This window comes from Cynocephalus volans, chromosome 3 (genome assembly GCF_027409185.1).
Source record: "Cynocephalus volans isolate mCynVol1 chromosome 3, mCynVol1.pri, whole genome shotgun sequence".
In the NCBI taxonomy this organism is placed as follows: domain Eukaryota; kingdom Metazoa; phylum Chordata; class Mammalia; order Dermoptera; family Cynocephalidae; genus Cynocephalus; species Cynocephalus volans.
Window position 1 is genome coordinate 72,278,784 of NC_084462.1, and position 16,522 is coordinate 72,295,305.

The 16,522-nt window shown below is 35.7% G+C and overlaps 1 protein-coding gene across 5 annotated transcripts in view; it reads right to left on the minus strand.

The window, feature by feature from the left end:
• Positions 1 to 16,522, minus strand: part of MAP2K5 (mitogen-activated protein kinase kinase 5) — a 239,060-nt gene that overhangs the window by 147,734 nt on the left and 74,804 nt on the right. For all 5 annotated transcript variants that reach the window (XM_063088827.1, XM_063088824.1, XM_063088823.1 and 2 more), the window contains 3 exons: positions 14,640 to 14,679; positions 3,044 to 3,112; positions 2,871 to 2,952 (listed from right to left, as the gene is read on the minus strand). In XM_063088827.1, coding sequence (XP_062944897.1) covers positions 2,871 to 2,952; positions 3,044 to 3,112; positions 14,640 to 14,679 — 191 coding nt within the window. The remainder of the gene's footprint in view (positions 1 to 2,870; positions 2,953 to 3,043; positions 3,113 to 14,639; positions 14,680 to 16,522) is intronic.

Here is a 16,522-nt window from a genome sequence, read left to right on the forward strand (position 1 = left end):
GTCTATACTATAATTCTAGTATATTATATACCATAGAACTATACAGTTCTATGCTATTTAGCAGTAAACAATCCAGAAATGAAATTAAGAAAAGAGTTCAATTTACAACAGCATTAAAAAAATAAAATACCTAGGAATATATTTAACAAATAATTGCACTGAAAATATGTACACTAAAAACTATAAAACATCACACAAAAAAATTAAACAACACCTAGATAAGTGGAAAGATATCCTGTGTTCATGAAATGGAAGACTTAATTTTGTCAAAACAGCAATACTCTTTCTTATTGATGTACAAATTCAACACAATCCCTATCAAAATCCCAGCTGGCTTTTTTGCAAAAATTGACATGGTAATTCTAAAATTCATGTGGAAATGCAAGGAACCCAGAATGGCCAAAACAATCTTGAAAAAAAAAAAAAAAAAGAAAAGTGGAGCACTCACACTTCTTAATTTCAAAACTTATTATAAAACTATAATACTAGAGTAATCTAGTACAAATAATTAAATACAGTTTGGCACTGGCAAAAGGATAGACAAACAGATCAGTGGAATAAAATTTAAAGTACAGAAATACATTTTATGGTCAATTAACTTTCAATGAGGATGCCAAGAAAATTCAATGGGGAAAGAATAGTCTTTTTAACAAACGATGCTGGGACAAATGGCTAGCTACATGCAAAAGAATATATTTGGACCCCTATTTCACCATATGCAAAAATTAACTCAAAAACAGATCAAAAATTTAAATATAAGAGCTAAAACCATAAAACTCTTAGAAGAAAATAGGTGTAAATTCTCATGACCTTAGATTAGACAATGGCTTCCTATATACAACATCCAAAGCAAAAGCAACCAAAGAAAAAAACAGATAAATTGGATTTCATCAAATTTCAAAACTTTTGTGCTTCAAAGGTCGCTATCAAGAAAGTGAGGACAACCCACAAAATGGTAGAAAATATTTGCAAATCCTATATCTGATAAAAGCCCAGTGTCTAAAATATATAAAGGATTCTTACAACTCAATAATAAAAACACCAATAACCCATTTTTAAAAAGACAAATGATTTGAATATACTTAATTTCTCAAAAGAAGATATATGAACGGCCAACAAGCACATGAAAACATGCTCAACATCATTAGTCCTTAGGGAAATCTAAATCAAAACCAAAATGAGATACCATTTCACACCCACCACACTACAATAAAAAAAAAAAAAAAAAAAAAAGATACACAATAACAAGTGTTGGCAAAGACATGGAGAAACGGGAACCCTCACAAATTTCTGGTGTGGATACAAAATGGTGTAAAATGGGATGGAATAGTTTGGCAGTTCCTCAAAGAGTTAAACATAAAGTTACCATATCACCTAGCAATTTTATCCAAGAGAACTGCAAACACATGTCCACACAAAAACTTGTACACAAACGTACATAGTAGCATTATTCATAGCTAAGCAAAAGTGCAATTATTCCAAATGCCCACCACTAAGAAAGAAAAAACAAAATGTGGTACAGCCATATAATGGAATATTACTCAGCAATAAATTTGAAGTACTCATGCACACTACAATATGGATGAACCTCGAAAATATCATACTAAGTGAAAGAAGCCAGACACAAAGGCCACATATTGTAGGATTCCATTTATATGAAACGTCCAGAATAGGGAAATCCATAAAGACAGAAAGTACATCAATGGTGGCCAGGGAGTAAAGGGAAGAGGGAACAGAGAGTGACTGCTAATGGGTAGGAGGTTTCTTCCTCGGGGTAATAGAAATGTTCTGGAATTAGACAGTGGTGATGGTTGCATAACCTTCTGAATATACTGAAAACCACTGAATTGTACACTTTAAAAGGGTAATTTCATGGTATTTGAATTATAACTCAATAAAAATCTTTTAATACAACTTTAATATAAAAGACTTCAAAGAAAGGATCAGTGTTATGAAATCACAACATGTATTGGCTCTTTGAATCCACTTTTTCTGGTTAGTCTCCACAAATGTCATACGACCCATACAGTTATAAAACTTTTAATTCTTGACATCTATTATAACTAATATAGAACACATTATACACCTAATTATAGCATTAAGGTGTTAATGTTGAGCTCATTAAAAAGTCTTGTGGATCATGAACTAATTGCTTTAGTAATGTACTAAGAATCCCCACAAGGAACTAAGCATGTTAAAAAATGTTATATTTTAATGGACTAGACATTGGAAAACTGAATATGGAAAATTTAAAGACTGCTTAGATTTAAAATAAGTAAACAATAACAATGATGACATAATTTCATTGACAGGATACCCAGAAATCTATATTTTGCCATAATATTCAGATCATAAAAGAGCTACCAAAATAGAAATGAATGAAAAATACAGAAGGAAGAAAAAGGCTAAAGTTCAAACACTAAACACATCTTGGCTAAACAGCTGTGTTGAAAAACAATTTCTTATCTTGCAATTAAGAACCGATTTCTTTCCGAAAGATACAGGACATTGGGTTAACAGATTTCTTTAAAAGAAAATCTGTTTTGGCTATTGAAACATTAAAAGAACAGAACATCTGTTTTTCAAAGTAAAGACATATTGCATACAAGAATCAAATATCAAACCACTGATCAGACAAGCATTTAATCTGTTCTATTTAAATTTTCAATAAAAATAAATGAAGTTACATTCTTGAAACTATATCTCAGCTATAAATATTTAATACCAGGGACCCCTACTACTAAGATGATTTTAGAGTATAAAGGATTATTAATATATTTTAATTATTTAAATTCTACAGCAAAATCAGGTTTAAAAGCACACTATTCCAAAAATCATTTTTAAAGTATCTTATAAAAGAGAAAACTCACCATCCATGAATTCTGTACATATTGAAATCCTGTTTTCTACAAAAAACGCTCCATAAAATCCTATGATATATGACGAATCACACTGTAACAAAAATGAGACAAAAGTAGTTACAAACCTGTAAACCAATACCAAAGGCATGCTTTATAAGTAAAAGTGACCAAGAAAAAATTACCTTATAAAGAATTTCCAATTCAGACATAATTTGCTTCTGAAGTTCCAGTGTAATATCTAGTAGTATGACCTAAATATAGAAAGGTATTAACATCCATACATTTATTCACCTTTAAATATAACTATAATCACTATGAAATATAAGAACTAAGAAATATGATGATTCCTTTATTCATCTCCCCTCCATGCTCCCCACCACCATAATCCACAGAAATACCAACTGTATCCACATCTGTCTAACCCTTTGTATTGGGGGAAGTGGTACAGAAGTGATTGATGGGACCAAGGAAAAATAGCCAGGTCTCAAAGGTCAGCATTAATGGCTTTAAAAGTCAGTTAAGTTATAACACTCTTAATTTATGCACCCTATTTTGGTCACATTGGTTATTTTCAGAGGAGGAAGATAGGAACGACTCTGAAACCATTTAAAGAAAAACAATCGTGTGATTCAGACAGTACCGCAATAGGAAATAAGCAGAGGATGATGAGTAAACATAGCATTTAAAGTGAGTTTTAGTTGAGAGAAATAGGAGTTTTAAAAATGTATCATTTTTTGTTTTCTTCCAGTTGTGTAATGTTTCTCTGCTAATACTGTACAGAATGTTAGAACTCAAAGGAACTTCATTTCATCTAACTCCCTTCTTTCAGAGAGGAGGAAGCCAAGATTTCCTTCCAAGGAGCCACAGGGTCTGGTGATAGTAAGAACCCTCCTCTGACTCTGAGTCCCAGGTGCTTTCCAGTACTTCCTGATGCTTTATAGTTTTCCTTAAAATATCAACCACTGAGTCAGATTTGTAACAAAGAAATGTAAAACATTTATAACTTTGCCTAGAATAAATTCTAGTTTATTTCAAACACTTCTTTTTTAAGAAAAAAGACCACCAACTGTTCAGATTTTACTAAGTACTTCAGTGAAACCAATTCAAGGGTAATTGTGTTTTACTTTTAAAAGACATTGATGAGAATAAAACAGGTGGAAGACAATTTTTAAGATTTATGGCAGGGCCGACCCCGTGGCGCACTAGGGAGAGTGCGGCACTGGGAGCGCAGCAGTGCTCCTGCTGCGGGTTCGGATCCTATTTAAGGGTGGCCGGTGCGCTCACTGGCTGAGCACGGTGCAGCCAGTCACAGAAAGACAAAAAAAAAAAAAAAAAAAAAAAAAAAAGATTTATGGCAGAGCTTCTGACTCGACATTTCTAGGTAAAAACTTAACATTCAAGATTAACATGATAGCATAGTTATAACACCATCCAACACTGAATTACATTTTGTATTACAAATGAAAAACATATATAATCATACTGGAGAAAAAATATAAATTATGAATTGCAAACTGCTGATAGAGCAAGGGAAGTAAAGGACAATTCTAAAACCGACATTTTATAGTACTGACATCTATTTGGTGGAGGGGAGGGTGAGAAAAAAAGACAGCTAGTTTCTATCAGGAGTTTGCTTTAGGGTTATTTACAAAAGCTCTCACTAAACTAGATTGTAACGGTAATACAAAACTGCCAAGAAACATTTAAACACTTCTCCTGATCAATAGTCATTTGCCAACAATATTCACTTACATTTTTGTTCCTGTATAAAACTTAGCAACAAAATTCATCTAGCGTTGTTTCAATTCTATGCCATAAAACATTACAGCTACTTACAACACTATGTCAAGTAGAGGGAATCTTTCACTCCAAAAAAACTCTGCTAAAAGGAATGAACTTATTATTGCCCTTAAAGCAGCAGTTCTCAACCCTGGCCTCACATTATAATTACCTAGGGCACTTTTAAAAACATGCCAATGCAAAGGCCTTCACCCAGAACAATGAAATTGAAATCTCTGGGGTTGAGCCCACATCTCTCATTTTGAAAAAGTTCCTCAGGTGATTTCAAACCCAAAGTAAGGTTGAGAACCACTTACTTAAGGTTTCAAAAATGCTATTTACACAGTGTTAAGATATATGACTACTAAGAAATGACATCTCCAAGCCACCAGACTAAAAATGACATGATTCCACATAGCTAGCCAACATCTTGGAATTAACTCCAAACTACTGGCTGTTAACATATTATTCCCTTAATCAAGAACCTCAACTGGGTTCCCAGGGCCAAAGATAAAGTTAAAACTCCAGAAGGACACTCAAAGAATTTTTCCACAATCTAGCTCAACTTGTTATTCTAACTCTTTCTCCCACTCCTCCCCACCACAAACCCACCCTCATGTGAAAGCAGGTGATTTTTCCTGGTCCAAACACATGTCCTGTGCTTTCCGCCACTTCTAGTCCTTGCTCCTGCTGTTCCCTCCACATGGAATGTGCTTCCTCTCTCCACTCCAGTCACTGATTGTAAAAACCTATTTCATCTTTTAGATCTGGCTGGAATGTCACCACCACCTGTACGAAGCCTACCCCAAAGCCCTCCATCAGAATTCATCTCTAGCTCTGGCCCTTAATATTTCTCCTTATCACATTCCACCTTTAGCATTCACCCTTATTTCCCAAAAACAGAAGCCTCCAGAGTACAGAGTGGCTGTGAGACCCTTAAGGGCAAGGACTGAGTCTCGAACATTTTTCTATCCCCCCAGCACCCAGCATACGCTTAGTCTTACTCACAGGAATGCCCATTAAGTGATGTGGGATTTAAAGTGCTCCTTACAACCCTAATCCTTTAAATAAGGTATTTCTAGACAGAAGAAATAGATTGCTTGATTTCTAGAACTAAATTTAAAACCAAAGACATAAACACCAAAATAAATAAAAGGGCCATACTGACCTAAAATGTAGCAAGGAATACTGTATTTGTGGTGCTAATCCACTGCGCTCTTATTTGGTCTTGATTATTCTCAGTATTTGCCATAGTCCAGAATAGTGGAAATTCAATAATGGTGGAAAGGTGAATAAAGTAATTTCTGAGAACTTAAGAGTGAAAGTAAAGACCACCTTAAAGTAACTACTCAAATGCTCTGTATTTTCTGAGAGAGTTGGCACTCTAGGTGGAAGGTTAATTCTCCTTCCCCTGGGCATTCCTGTGAGTGAGCTTTAAAATTGCTAAAAATAAGTAAGTACAGTTCCTTACTTGAAGGCAATGGAGAAACAAAACAACAAAGACTCAGGGCCATACTTTCCAAAGACTCCCTGAGTCATCTTCGTTATTATTTTCTTCTTAGGAAGCACTTAATGTTTCAAAGTGGAGAGAATTAGAATATGAAGCATTCATATGAAGGAGAAAGGGTTAAGTGAGAAACTGAAATACCTGAGTGCATTTCCACTGCTCTCCACTACACCTTCAGGACAAATAAGGATGAGTTGTCAAGTTAAATATAAGCAGTCAAGTGACTGAATTATAATTTACTCTGTGCTCAATTTAAATTAGTGTGAAGCTATTAAAATATACAGTATAAATACGGCAATTCATCACAAGCTGTCATGGACGACTTCATTTATTTGCTGGAGTGGCACACACTCCACTAAAAGGAAGGAGAGCAAAATCACAGGTCAAATTAAGCTGCTATTCTGTTTTAATTCACTTATTTAATCTGTGGCGACATAATTGTCTTTTACAGTATGTACAACTCAGAAAGGAAATTTGGGAGGATTACAGTCAGTATACAAATGATTAATCAAATGGTCCATTTAAATGCTAGTTTAAAAGCAGCAGAAACCCAAAGCAGTCAAAGAATGATAATCAGCACATGCAATACACGATGCTAAGAAATTTCCTGTTAGATGGATTTTTCCCAATTAGAAAAAAAACAATACGGGGAAATGTATTAAATCCTCCAAGCATTACTGTTTGAAAGATTTTATAGAATACATTAATGGTATAAAAAGGTTCTGTTAGCAAGACGGCTAAGCGTATTTTTGTTTTCTGCTCTATTTATTTCCAATTGTCTTACCTACCTACACCAAACAAAGAGCCAGTTAGAAGCACGTTCCATGAGTTACATATGGTCATTATTAAATGGTTGTCTTTAAGGTGTGATTAGTATCCTTTTCCAAATATTCTCTTTGAGGCAGAAAATTTTCTAAATTCAATGATATAAAATAAAAATTCAAGGTAATTTTATTCTTCCCAAAACTCAACTTCTTTTTAAAATATCTGAAAGCATTTCTTCCCACCTCTGAAGTCTGAAAAGAGAAACATTACAATATGCTTTTCTGTCTAAACAATAAAAACATTTAGAAGGATAAAATTCGAAATATTTTGAGTAGGAAGAGAAAAGTAACAGATTTTCAAGGACTCTCATCTAATTGTTCCTTCAGACCTTCAAAGTGTGGGTCCAACTGACCACTTGACTTGGGAAATTAAATTTCCCTCATCATTCTATGCAGGCATCAGAGCCCTGCAGGTGATTCTGTTTAGACAAGGACTATGATTTGCTTCTCTTCGCAATCCCTCTGTGACACCAGGCAGCCCTGTTTCACAGCTGAGGTCACTGAGAGGTTCAAGTGACATGCTTGAAGTCACACAAAAGTCAGGAGAGGGTCAGGAAAAGATCAAATGCGCTTCTAACTCTTAACCTTCCATTTCACCCTTTAATATAAAAAAGCTGAGAAATATTCTAGGTGAAAGCAATGGTCCATACAAAGAACACTATGGGATATTCTGTATGTGAGCTGAATCTGCTTTCAAGATGTTACTTCAAAAGATGAACTAAAGACAAACAGAAGAACACTCACTCATTTAACAAATCATGTGTTGTACACTTACTCATTATGTATAATGCTCTACACTAGACCCTATATGCAAGATTCTGCAGGCATCACTGAGTAAGGTAAGAAGATAAATGAGATATGTTCCATACTTATAAAGAGGTTTTGATATAATAGGGGAAATACACAGGTATACTAATAGCATTCAGGACAGTATGTGATAACACCCTTAAGAGATACAAACAGAGAATTCTAGAGAGGCTCGAAAGAGAAAGTGAGTGAAAGATATACCATATGTGACAGGGCTTATCTGGAAAAGTTCACTGGAGGAGTAGGCTTTTGAACTGATCCTAGAAGGGTGTTAAGGATTTTGATAGGTGGAGATACAGGTGAAGGCATTCTAATTAGAGAGGAACACGTGAATCAAAGTGTTGAAGTGAGAAAGTACCTAGGTTCAGACATAGCAACGAGTTCAATTTAAAAGCAGCATAGGATTCAGACATGTAAGATAATGCTATAAAAGTAGACTGATGACACAATGTGTAAGATCTTGAGTTCCAATTCCTGGAGTTTTTAGTTTATTCGGGAATTAACGAGGATCCTTTGAAGACTTTCAAGAGAAGAGGTGTGACCAGAATTAAGCTTTCGGAAGCCAAATCTGAAGATAGTGAGCAGCAATGGCATGGAATTAAGAACACTTGGGGCAAGACTCAATGGCATGGACTTAAGAACACTTGGGGTAAGACTGCCTGGGTTCAAATCTTGATTCCACTACTGAGCAGTTGTGGGACCATGGGTGTAAGGAAAGTGAAAGTAAATGGTCAGGTTCCCTCAGATGTTCGGAGTCTTGCCTGGCATTTTATGTAGATGATAACTGTGCACGTGCACCCACGTGTTCCTCGGTTATTGTCTGATACAGATGCGCATGGTGTTGCTGGGTGATTGGACTTAAGTATAAAGGACAAAGGGCTCTCATCCACAGTGTCCCCCGCCCCCGGGATGCCCCTTGAGGGGCCACAGGGAGGCTACTACTGCTGCTGGAGGCTGTTGCTGCAAATTGTTGCTCCCAGTGCCCCTACCTAGGATGCCCCAGGAGGCCACCACCACCACCGCTGCTGCCGCTGCCACTGCTGCCACCACTGCTGCTGCTGCTGCTGAGGAAGCTGAGGACTGAGCTTTGGAATGAACCTGTCAACTCTGCCAACAGCTCCTGGGATCTTTCCCAATTACCTAGCTCATGACCCGCATGTGAGGGGTCTGTGACCCAGTCTGTACAATGGGTTTGAGGGGTCTGTGAGCCCTAACCCAACAATGGGCAAGTCATTTAACTTCCCTTTGTCTCAGTTTCTATATCTGTAAAATGGGAATCAATAACAGTAACAAAAAGATGTTGTGAGTATTAAATGAGGAAAAGGTACATAAAGTGTTCGGCACAGTATAGATCATCAGTAAAAGGTAGCTTCTATTTACTGACAGAACAGGTCAAAATCTGAGCAACATGTCTGACAAGAGGCAAAAACAAACATATGGATTAGAGTGGTGACAAGAAAGGAAGAAATACAAAAGCAAAAAACAAAACCACACAGAAAAATCAACAGTCTTCCAGACACTGGACATTATCCGGAACAGGTCAGGAACCCATCCCTGAGATGAAAAACAAGTAAGCTGAGCCCTATGGCCACCCAGCTTACTAATTAGAGAGCTTCCAGGCCCCAGTGCAGGAAGGGGAACCCAGACAGAGCTCAGGCATCTCCCTAAGTTGAGAAGACAGAACTGGGAGTCTGAGGTAGCCAAGACAGCTAGAATTTGCTGGCAGAGGACCAGAGGGAGACAGCTCCAGAGATCTACAGAGGAGGCCCTGGAGTCTTCAGCTGAGTAATGATCAACACACGGATGTCAGGAAATTACCTGAAATCTGGGAAAGAACCACCAGAGAGACCAGAGAAAACAATCTCCAGACCTACACAGGGCAGGAAGAGTTTGTATTGCCATCAGCCAGGGATGAAAACCTTGTAATTTCCAAGGCACTGGGTAGAGCATTCACAAGAGGACCACCTCTAGACTAGCCACTGCACTGGTCCTATCTAATAAAGTTTAAAAGCAAGTCTTGAAAGGACCAAATTATTTCAAAGTCATTAAATAGCATCTCAGAATGCTCAGAAACATTTATTTTTATAAAAATATTTATAGGAATGCAAAAATACCTAGCATCTATGCCATGAAAATTATAAGGTGTGAAAAAAGCAAAAAATATATCCAAGATGGAAAAAAAAAGGAATCAGTCAAAACTGACCCAGAAATGACATAGATGATAGGATTAGTAGATAAGGCCATTAATTCAGTATTATAACTGTATTCCATACATTCAAGAAGGCAGAAGAAAGACTGAGCATGTTAAGTAGAAATACAGAAGATACAAAAAAGGCCCATTGAAACATCTAGGGAAAAAAAGAAGAATTTCTGAAAAATACTCTGGACAGGATTAATAGCAGATTAGACAATGCAGAAGAAAAGATCAGTGAACTTGAAGACATAGCAATATAAACTATACCAAATGAAACACAGAGAAAAAAAAGACTAAAACAAACAACAGAGCATCATCTTGCTGTGGGACAACTTCAAGTTACCTAGAACATATGCAATTGAAATTCCCAAAGGTGAGGGAGGAATACTTAAAGGAATAGTGGCTAAACTTTTTCCAAATTTGATTAAAGCTAAATACCCACAGATCCAAGAATCTCAACAAACCCCAAGCATATGAATCACAAAGAAAATTACATCAAAGCTCATCATAATCAAATTGCTTAAGACCAGAGATAAAGAAAAAAATCTTAAAAGGAGCCAGAGAAGAAGCCAGTTCTACTGTACAGAGGAACAAAGATTTAAAATGGCAGTAAACTCACCAGAAAGAATGTAATCCAGAAAACAGTGAAATAAAATCTAAAATACTGAAAGAAAGGAGCAGTCAACCTAGAATTCTATATCTAGCAAAATACAAATACCTTCCAAAAAGGAAAGTGAAATATACACTATTTCAGACACACAACGCTGAAAGAATTCATTACCAAGAGACCTATAACAAATGTAGAAGGAGGGAGGTCTTTAGATAGAAGGAAAATAATACCAGATGGAAATCTGAATCACACAGAGGAATAAGGATGCATTGGAATTGGTAAATATATGGATAAATATAAAACACATCTTCCCTTACTTTTTAAGTGTCTTTAAAATACAGATAGAAATCTGAAGCAAAAACAATAACAACATATTTGGGGTTTATAATGTATGAGGAACTAAAATGTATGAAAATAACACAAAGGCCAGGAAGAGGGAAATGAAAGTATACTACTGTAAAATTCTTAGACCACAGATAAAATGGTACAATATTACTTACACACAGGGAGACTATGATAACTTTAAAATGTATACTATTAACTATAAATCATTTAAAAATGGCATACAGATAGAACAAGTAGAAAACAAAGAGCAAAATGACACATTTGAATCCAACCATATCAATAATCACACAAAATGTAAATGGTCTTGACACCCCAATTAAAAAGCAGAGATCATAAGACTGAATTTATTTTTTTTAATATTAATAGTTTATTAATATCATGAAAAACTCTGTGGTAAAATTTTTTTCAGGGTCTCTAAAGCTATTACTAATATGGAGCTTCATCAGACTAAATTTAAAAGCAGGACCCAACTATATGTTGCCTACAAAAAATCTATTTCAAATATAAAGATACAATAGGTTACAAGTAAAAGGCTATGTCATGTTAATACTAGTCAAAATAAAGCTGGAGGGTCTATATTAATATAAGACAATGTAGATTTCAAAGCAAACAATATTACCATGGATAAAGAAGGTCACTTCATAATAATAAAGGAGCCAATTCATCAAGAGGACATAACAAGCCTAAATGCACCTAATAATACATATTCGAAAAACATGAAGTAAAAAATGATAGAACTGTAAGGAAAAAGCAGACAAATTCCACAATTACTGTTCGAGATTTCAACATCTTTTTCAATAATTGATAGAATAAGTAGATAAAAATCACTAACCATACATAAGATTTGAACAACACTATCAGCCAACTTGATCTAATTGGCATTTATACAATATCCTATACAATGGACTATATATTCTTTTCATGTGCACAGGAAACATTCACCAAGGTAGATATTCTAGGCCATAAAAAAAGTCTCAATAAGTTTAAAATAATTACCAATATACAAGTATGTTCTTTGACTGCAATGAAATTAAATTAGAAATCAGTAACATAAAGATATCTGGAAAATCCTCCAATATTTGAAAACTAAATAATGTACTTCTAAGGATTAACAAAAAACTCTCCTGTTTTGAAGAAACAGTATATTTCTTTTTCTTTTTCTTAGATTTTGACTATTATATAAGCTACATGGTTTCTGCCTCGGCTACCAAAAAGCTCAGGACTAAACAGAAAGTTTAGTCACAATAATCATATCTACTCTTAAATCATTCATTCATTCAACACAGTTTGAGCATCTAGTATGTGATTTTGTAAGACTCTAGGGATACAAAGTAAATACAATCTAGTTCTTATTGTAAAGCCCAATGTATTGTTCACATCTAGTGAACAGTATATTTGTAAACCCCAACTATTTTCATTTACTGAAAGTCTCTAACAGCTCTTGTGTCAATGTGTCCTTTCTTTAAAATTACCTTTAATCGTTTCTAGACACAGCTGTTGGCCCCATACCATAACCTATGTAAATAACCATGCTCAAGAATGTTAATATTAGCCTACATAAAACATAATTCAAAATTTAGGAAATAGTGAAAAATTTATAATGTACTTGCAAGGCCAAATAATAATAGGTTTTTGTATAATTTATAGCCGCAGTCCCCTCTCTTAGAGTAAATAACCTAGAGCTGACTGTCTTAAAATACATTATCAGCAACAATCTGAGACTATCGACATCAAAGGAACAAATAACTTGATAGGAAAATGGCGCTTACATTGGTGGAGGTGTTCTCTTAGTGAAAAGGGAGCTCAGGAGGTACAGAAAAGACAATCCAATGCCAAGGCGGTAGAATAAAGCTGCACACAGTGAGCTCAGGGGAAGACCACGATGAAGTCTGACCTCTACAGTATATACCTTGGGAACTCTCTGGACCTCAGTTTCCAAATCTGTAAAATAGGGGGACTACAACAGATGATCTCTAAAGTCTCATTCAATTCTGCAAATTCTGTGGACCTAGTTTGGTTGGAGTATCAAAGAAAACACCCCAAGAGGGAGCTCTGTTGTGCACCTCACCACAAGCCATTTAAGTTATTAAAGCTAGACTTGGTAATGCCACATAATACATTCTAGATGCTGTACTAGGTGTAATATGGAAGAACTCCGGATTGCATTAGCAATCAGAGTATGCAAGCCTTACTTTTGGTTTAACTTTATTAAAAAGTATAACCAACTGAAATCTAATTGCTCTGCTTCTTAGTTTCCTGGACAAGATAAAAGATGCAGAAATATATACTATGCAAGTGTTAGGGAAAGAGACCGGTTTCTCAATGTAGATAGCTAAGAAGACACCTTGGAGATGAACCCTGAAAGGATAGATGGAAATTGGAGGAATGAGCAATGATAGTAACTTGTATAAAGGCTGCATGGTCTAGTAGACAACCTGAGCCTGGAATCAGATGGACTTCATTTTAAATCCCAGCCCTGCCTCTTCCAACTGTGTGACCTTAGACAATTCACCTTTCTAAGTCTTAGTCTCCTCAAACATAAAATAGACAGGCTTATTTTGTAGTTTTAATGATTAAAGACAACAGTTATAAAACATCTAGCATAATACTTGGCATATAGTAGTCACTCGAAAAATAAAAGCTTTCATTACTAAAGACCCAGAGACTGGAGAATACGGGCATGACAGGAAGTAACAGACAAGTAAAGCAGAAGACGTGCCTATAAAGGCAGGTTGGGGCTAATCTGTAGAGGGCCTGACCAATGTGTGGGGAGGGTGGGGAGCAAAGTAGGCCTGACCAATTTGTTAGTTAAAAGCCCAGTGATGGAAGTGGTATTCTGTGGGGTTAGGACTTGAGGTAGTGAAGGTTCAGTCAGAGGTGCAATTCAAGAAGAGTCCATTATGGTAATCTGAGATGTAAAATAGTGGGAAGATTCAGCACCATTCAGCAACCTCTGCAGTGGCAGAGGTTAAGTCCAAAGTGGCATGGCAGAAATGGGGTGTGGATTACAAACAGAATGGGAAAAAGCGAGGAGCACTGTTAGGTAATTGTCTAGAACATCCCTGAGTTATGTGCAGCTTGACTCTATTGGCAGGTGTGGTGCTTGGGTATTTCAGAATGCTGTAAGGAGTCAGAAGCAAGGCCGACCATAGGCTTTATATTGTATGTGACTGAGGATGGGGAGGCAAGATAGTTATGTGGTCAGGTCTGTGATTTGACTTCCCAAGTCTGTGGCAGAGTAAAAGGTGGGAGAAGAAACACTGAAAGTACAGTGAGAAAGTTACTTCAAAAGTCTAAGTAGGAGGTAATGTGAGCCTGAGCCAAGGTCATGGCAATGGGGATGACAAGAGAGTAAGTGACAAAAGGATATATTTCAGGGAAAATTTCTAAAAGGATGTGGCAATTTACAGATGTGGCAGATAAAAGAGGAAAAGGAAGGCACAACTGAGGATGGGGTTTTGAGTTGCATGGCCAGGAAGACGGTGATGCCACCAAGCAGTGTTCTCTTCTTCTTGAAGAAAAGAATTCCAATGCAAGGAGCTTACAACTAAACATTGTAAGGCATACTTAAAATACCTGCAGGTACCTCAGTGTCACCACAGGACCACAGCTTCCCCTACCTATCGCCCAAACCTTAAACCATTTCATCTCCTCTTTGACCATACCTGTGACTCAAGCTAATAGAGAAAAGGAAAATGTATCTAGTTCTTACCTTTACAGCTAATATTTTCCCACTTGGGACATGATATGCTCTATGGAAAGAAAAAAAAAATAACAACATCACTTGAGATCACTAAACAACCTACAAAATGTTTAAGGACATAAATGTAAATCCAAACATATCTGCAGCAATGGGATGCATGGTACTTTCAAAGAAAACTAACAATATCAGTAATTCACATTTCTTTGGAGATTAGTGGTTTACAAAGTGATCTGCTATACATTACACCTTAAAATAACCCTCTGAGGTCATGGCATTACTGTCCTCCTTTAATACATGAGAGCTATGAAGCATACAGAAGTCAAGCAGTTTGGCCAACGGCACAAAGTGAGTACTGACAGAAGAAGACCTCAAACGCAGGTCTTCTGGCTCCAGATCCCTTATGACTGTCATTGTGTGTAGGAGTGCTCCATAGCCCTATGCTAAGCACTATACAAAGCCATATAAAATGGGAAGTTTTGCTTGTGTTTCTTTCAATTACATATGCAAACTCTATCACTGTATTTCACCAAAATATTCTCAAAACACATAGAATTAGCTATGGCTTACAATACAAATTTCATATAAGAACTTATAGAGTTATAAGGCTCAAGCATGTGGTTTACCTTTTCCTAAAAAATAGAGGTAAACTCAAAAGTATCAGAAATAACTACAACCTCAATCAAGAAACACAAATACACCCATTTATGAAAAACAGTAAGAGAACAGGAAATAAATACACCGGAAATGAATATAAATAAATAAATGTAACAGAAATAAAATACCATTACTTTTCATCAAGACTTTTTGTGTTTAAATGAAATGTGGCCTTTTCCACAGGTACAGCAAGGACTGCATGTTCTGACCATTCTCCACTTACCTTCTATAAAAATTTCAAAACAAACTACATAACATAAACAAACATTGTTATCACAAACCCATAAAAGTATAAAGAAGCAAATGAGTCTGTAAGAACTAAAATCTTGCTCTGGAGAGGATTTCACACATTAGCCAAGATCATATTGCTCTTCCTCGCACCCAGCTAGTGTTAAGATGTGCATGGGGCAGGGAAGATGTCAGGGAATGCAAGTTAGCACCTCAGAAACTCCTCATCCTTACCTGCCCAGTTGCAAAACATATTTACCAGGCCCCCAAATTGTTGGTTTCTTAAAACAAAACAAAACCTGTATATATTCCACTATTACCAAAATGGAAACAACGTTTTCTGCTGTTTAGGCAGAAATATTCGTTTGGTTGCTCTGACAAATTTTTTGACAGCTTTATTGAGGTATAATTTATTATAGTAAAATTCACTTGTTTTAAGGGTACAGTTCAATGATTTTTAGTAAATTTATAAAATTGGGCAATCAATGATAAATGTGAAAGTGTCTAGAGACTGTCTAAATAACAGTCTGTCTAGTATATCTAAATACTATTTATAAAACTTTAACCAATTAAAAAAATTTATACTTTGCACAGTGTTATACACTTTGCAAGTGGAATTCCTATATTATACTGGTTTCAGAACAAATTACCATTTACTTTACTATCTATGTTAATACCAGACTTTTATAATGCAAAGCTACATTTCAAGTCATAATTTGATTCATGATATATTCAAACTCATGTAATAAATTGATGGATGAAAACTTACACTGTATTTTTCTCAATGCCTGATAGAGACTGCTGTTAGACTAAGCTAATTTAAAACGTGATTTGAAGAAATTTAGTAACTTTATCCCATGTAAATACAGGTAATATAATAATATGTAAGATTTAATAATGATATATTATTTCCCCTTATACATCACAGATTCTTCCAATTTCAACTTCTTAAAATACTGTATATTAGAATCACTAACCAAGAACTGAAATATGAAGACAAATAGCTGAAT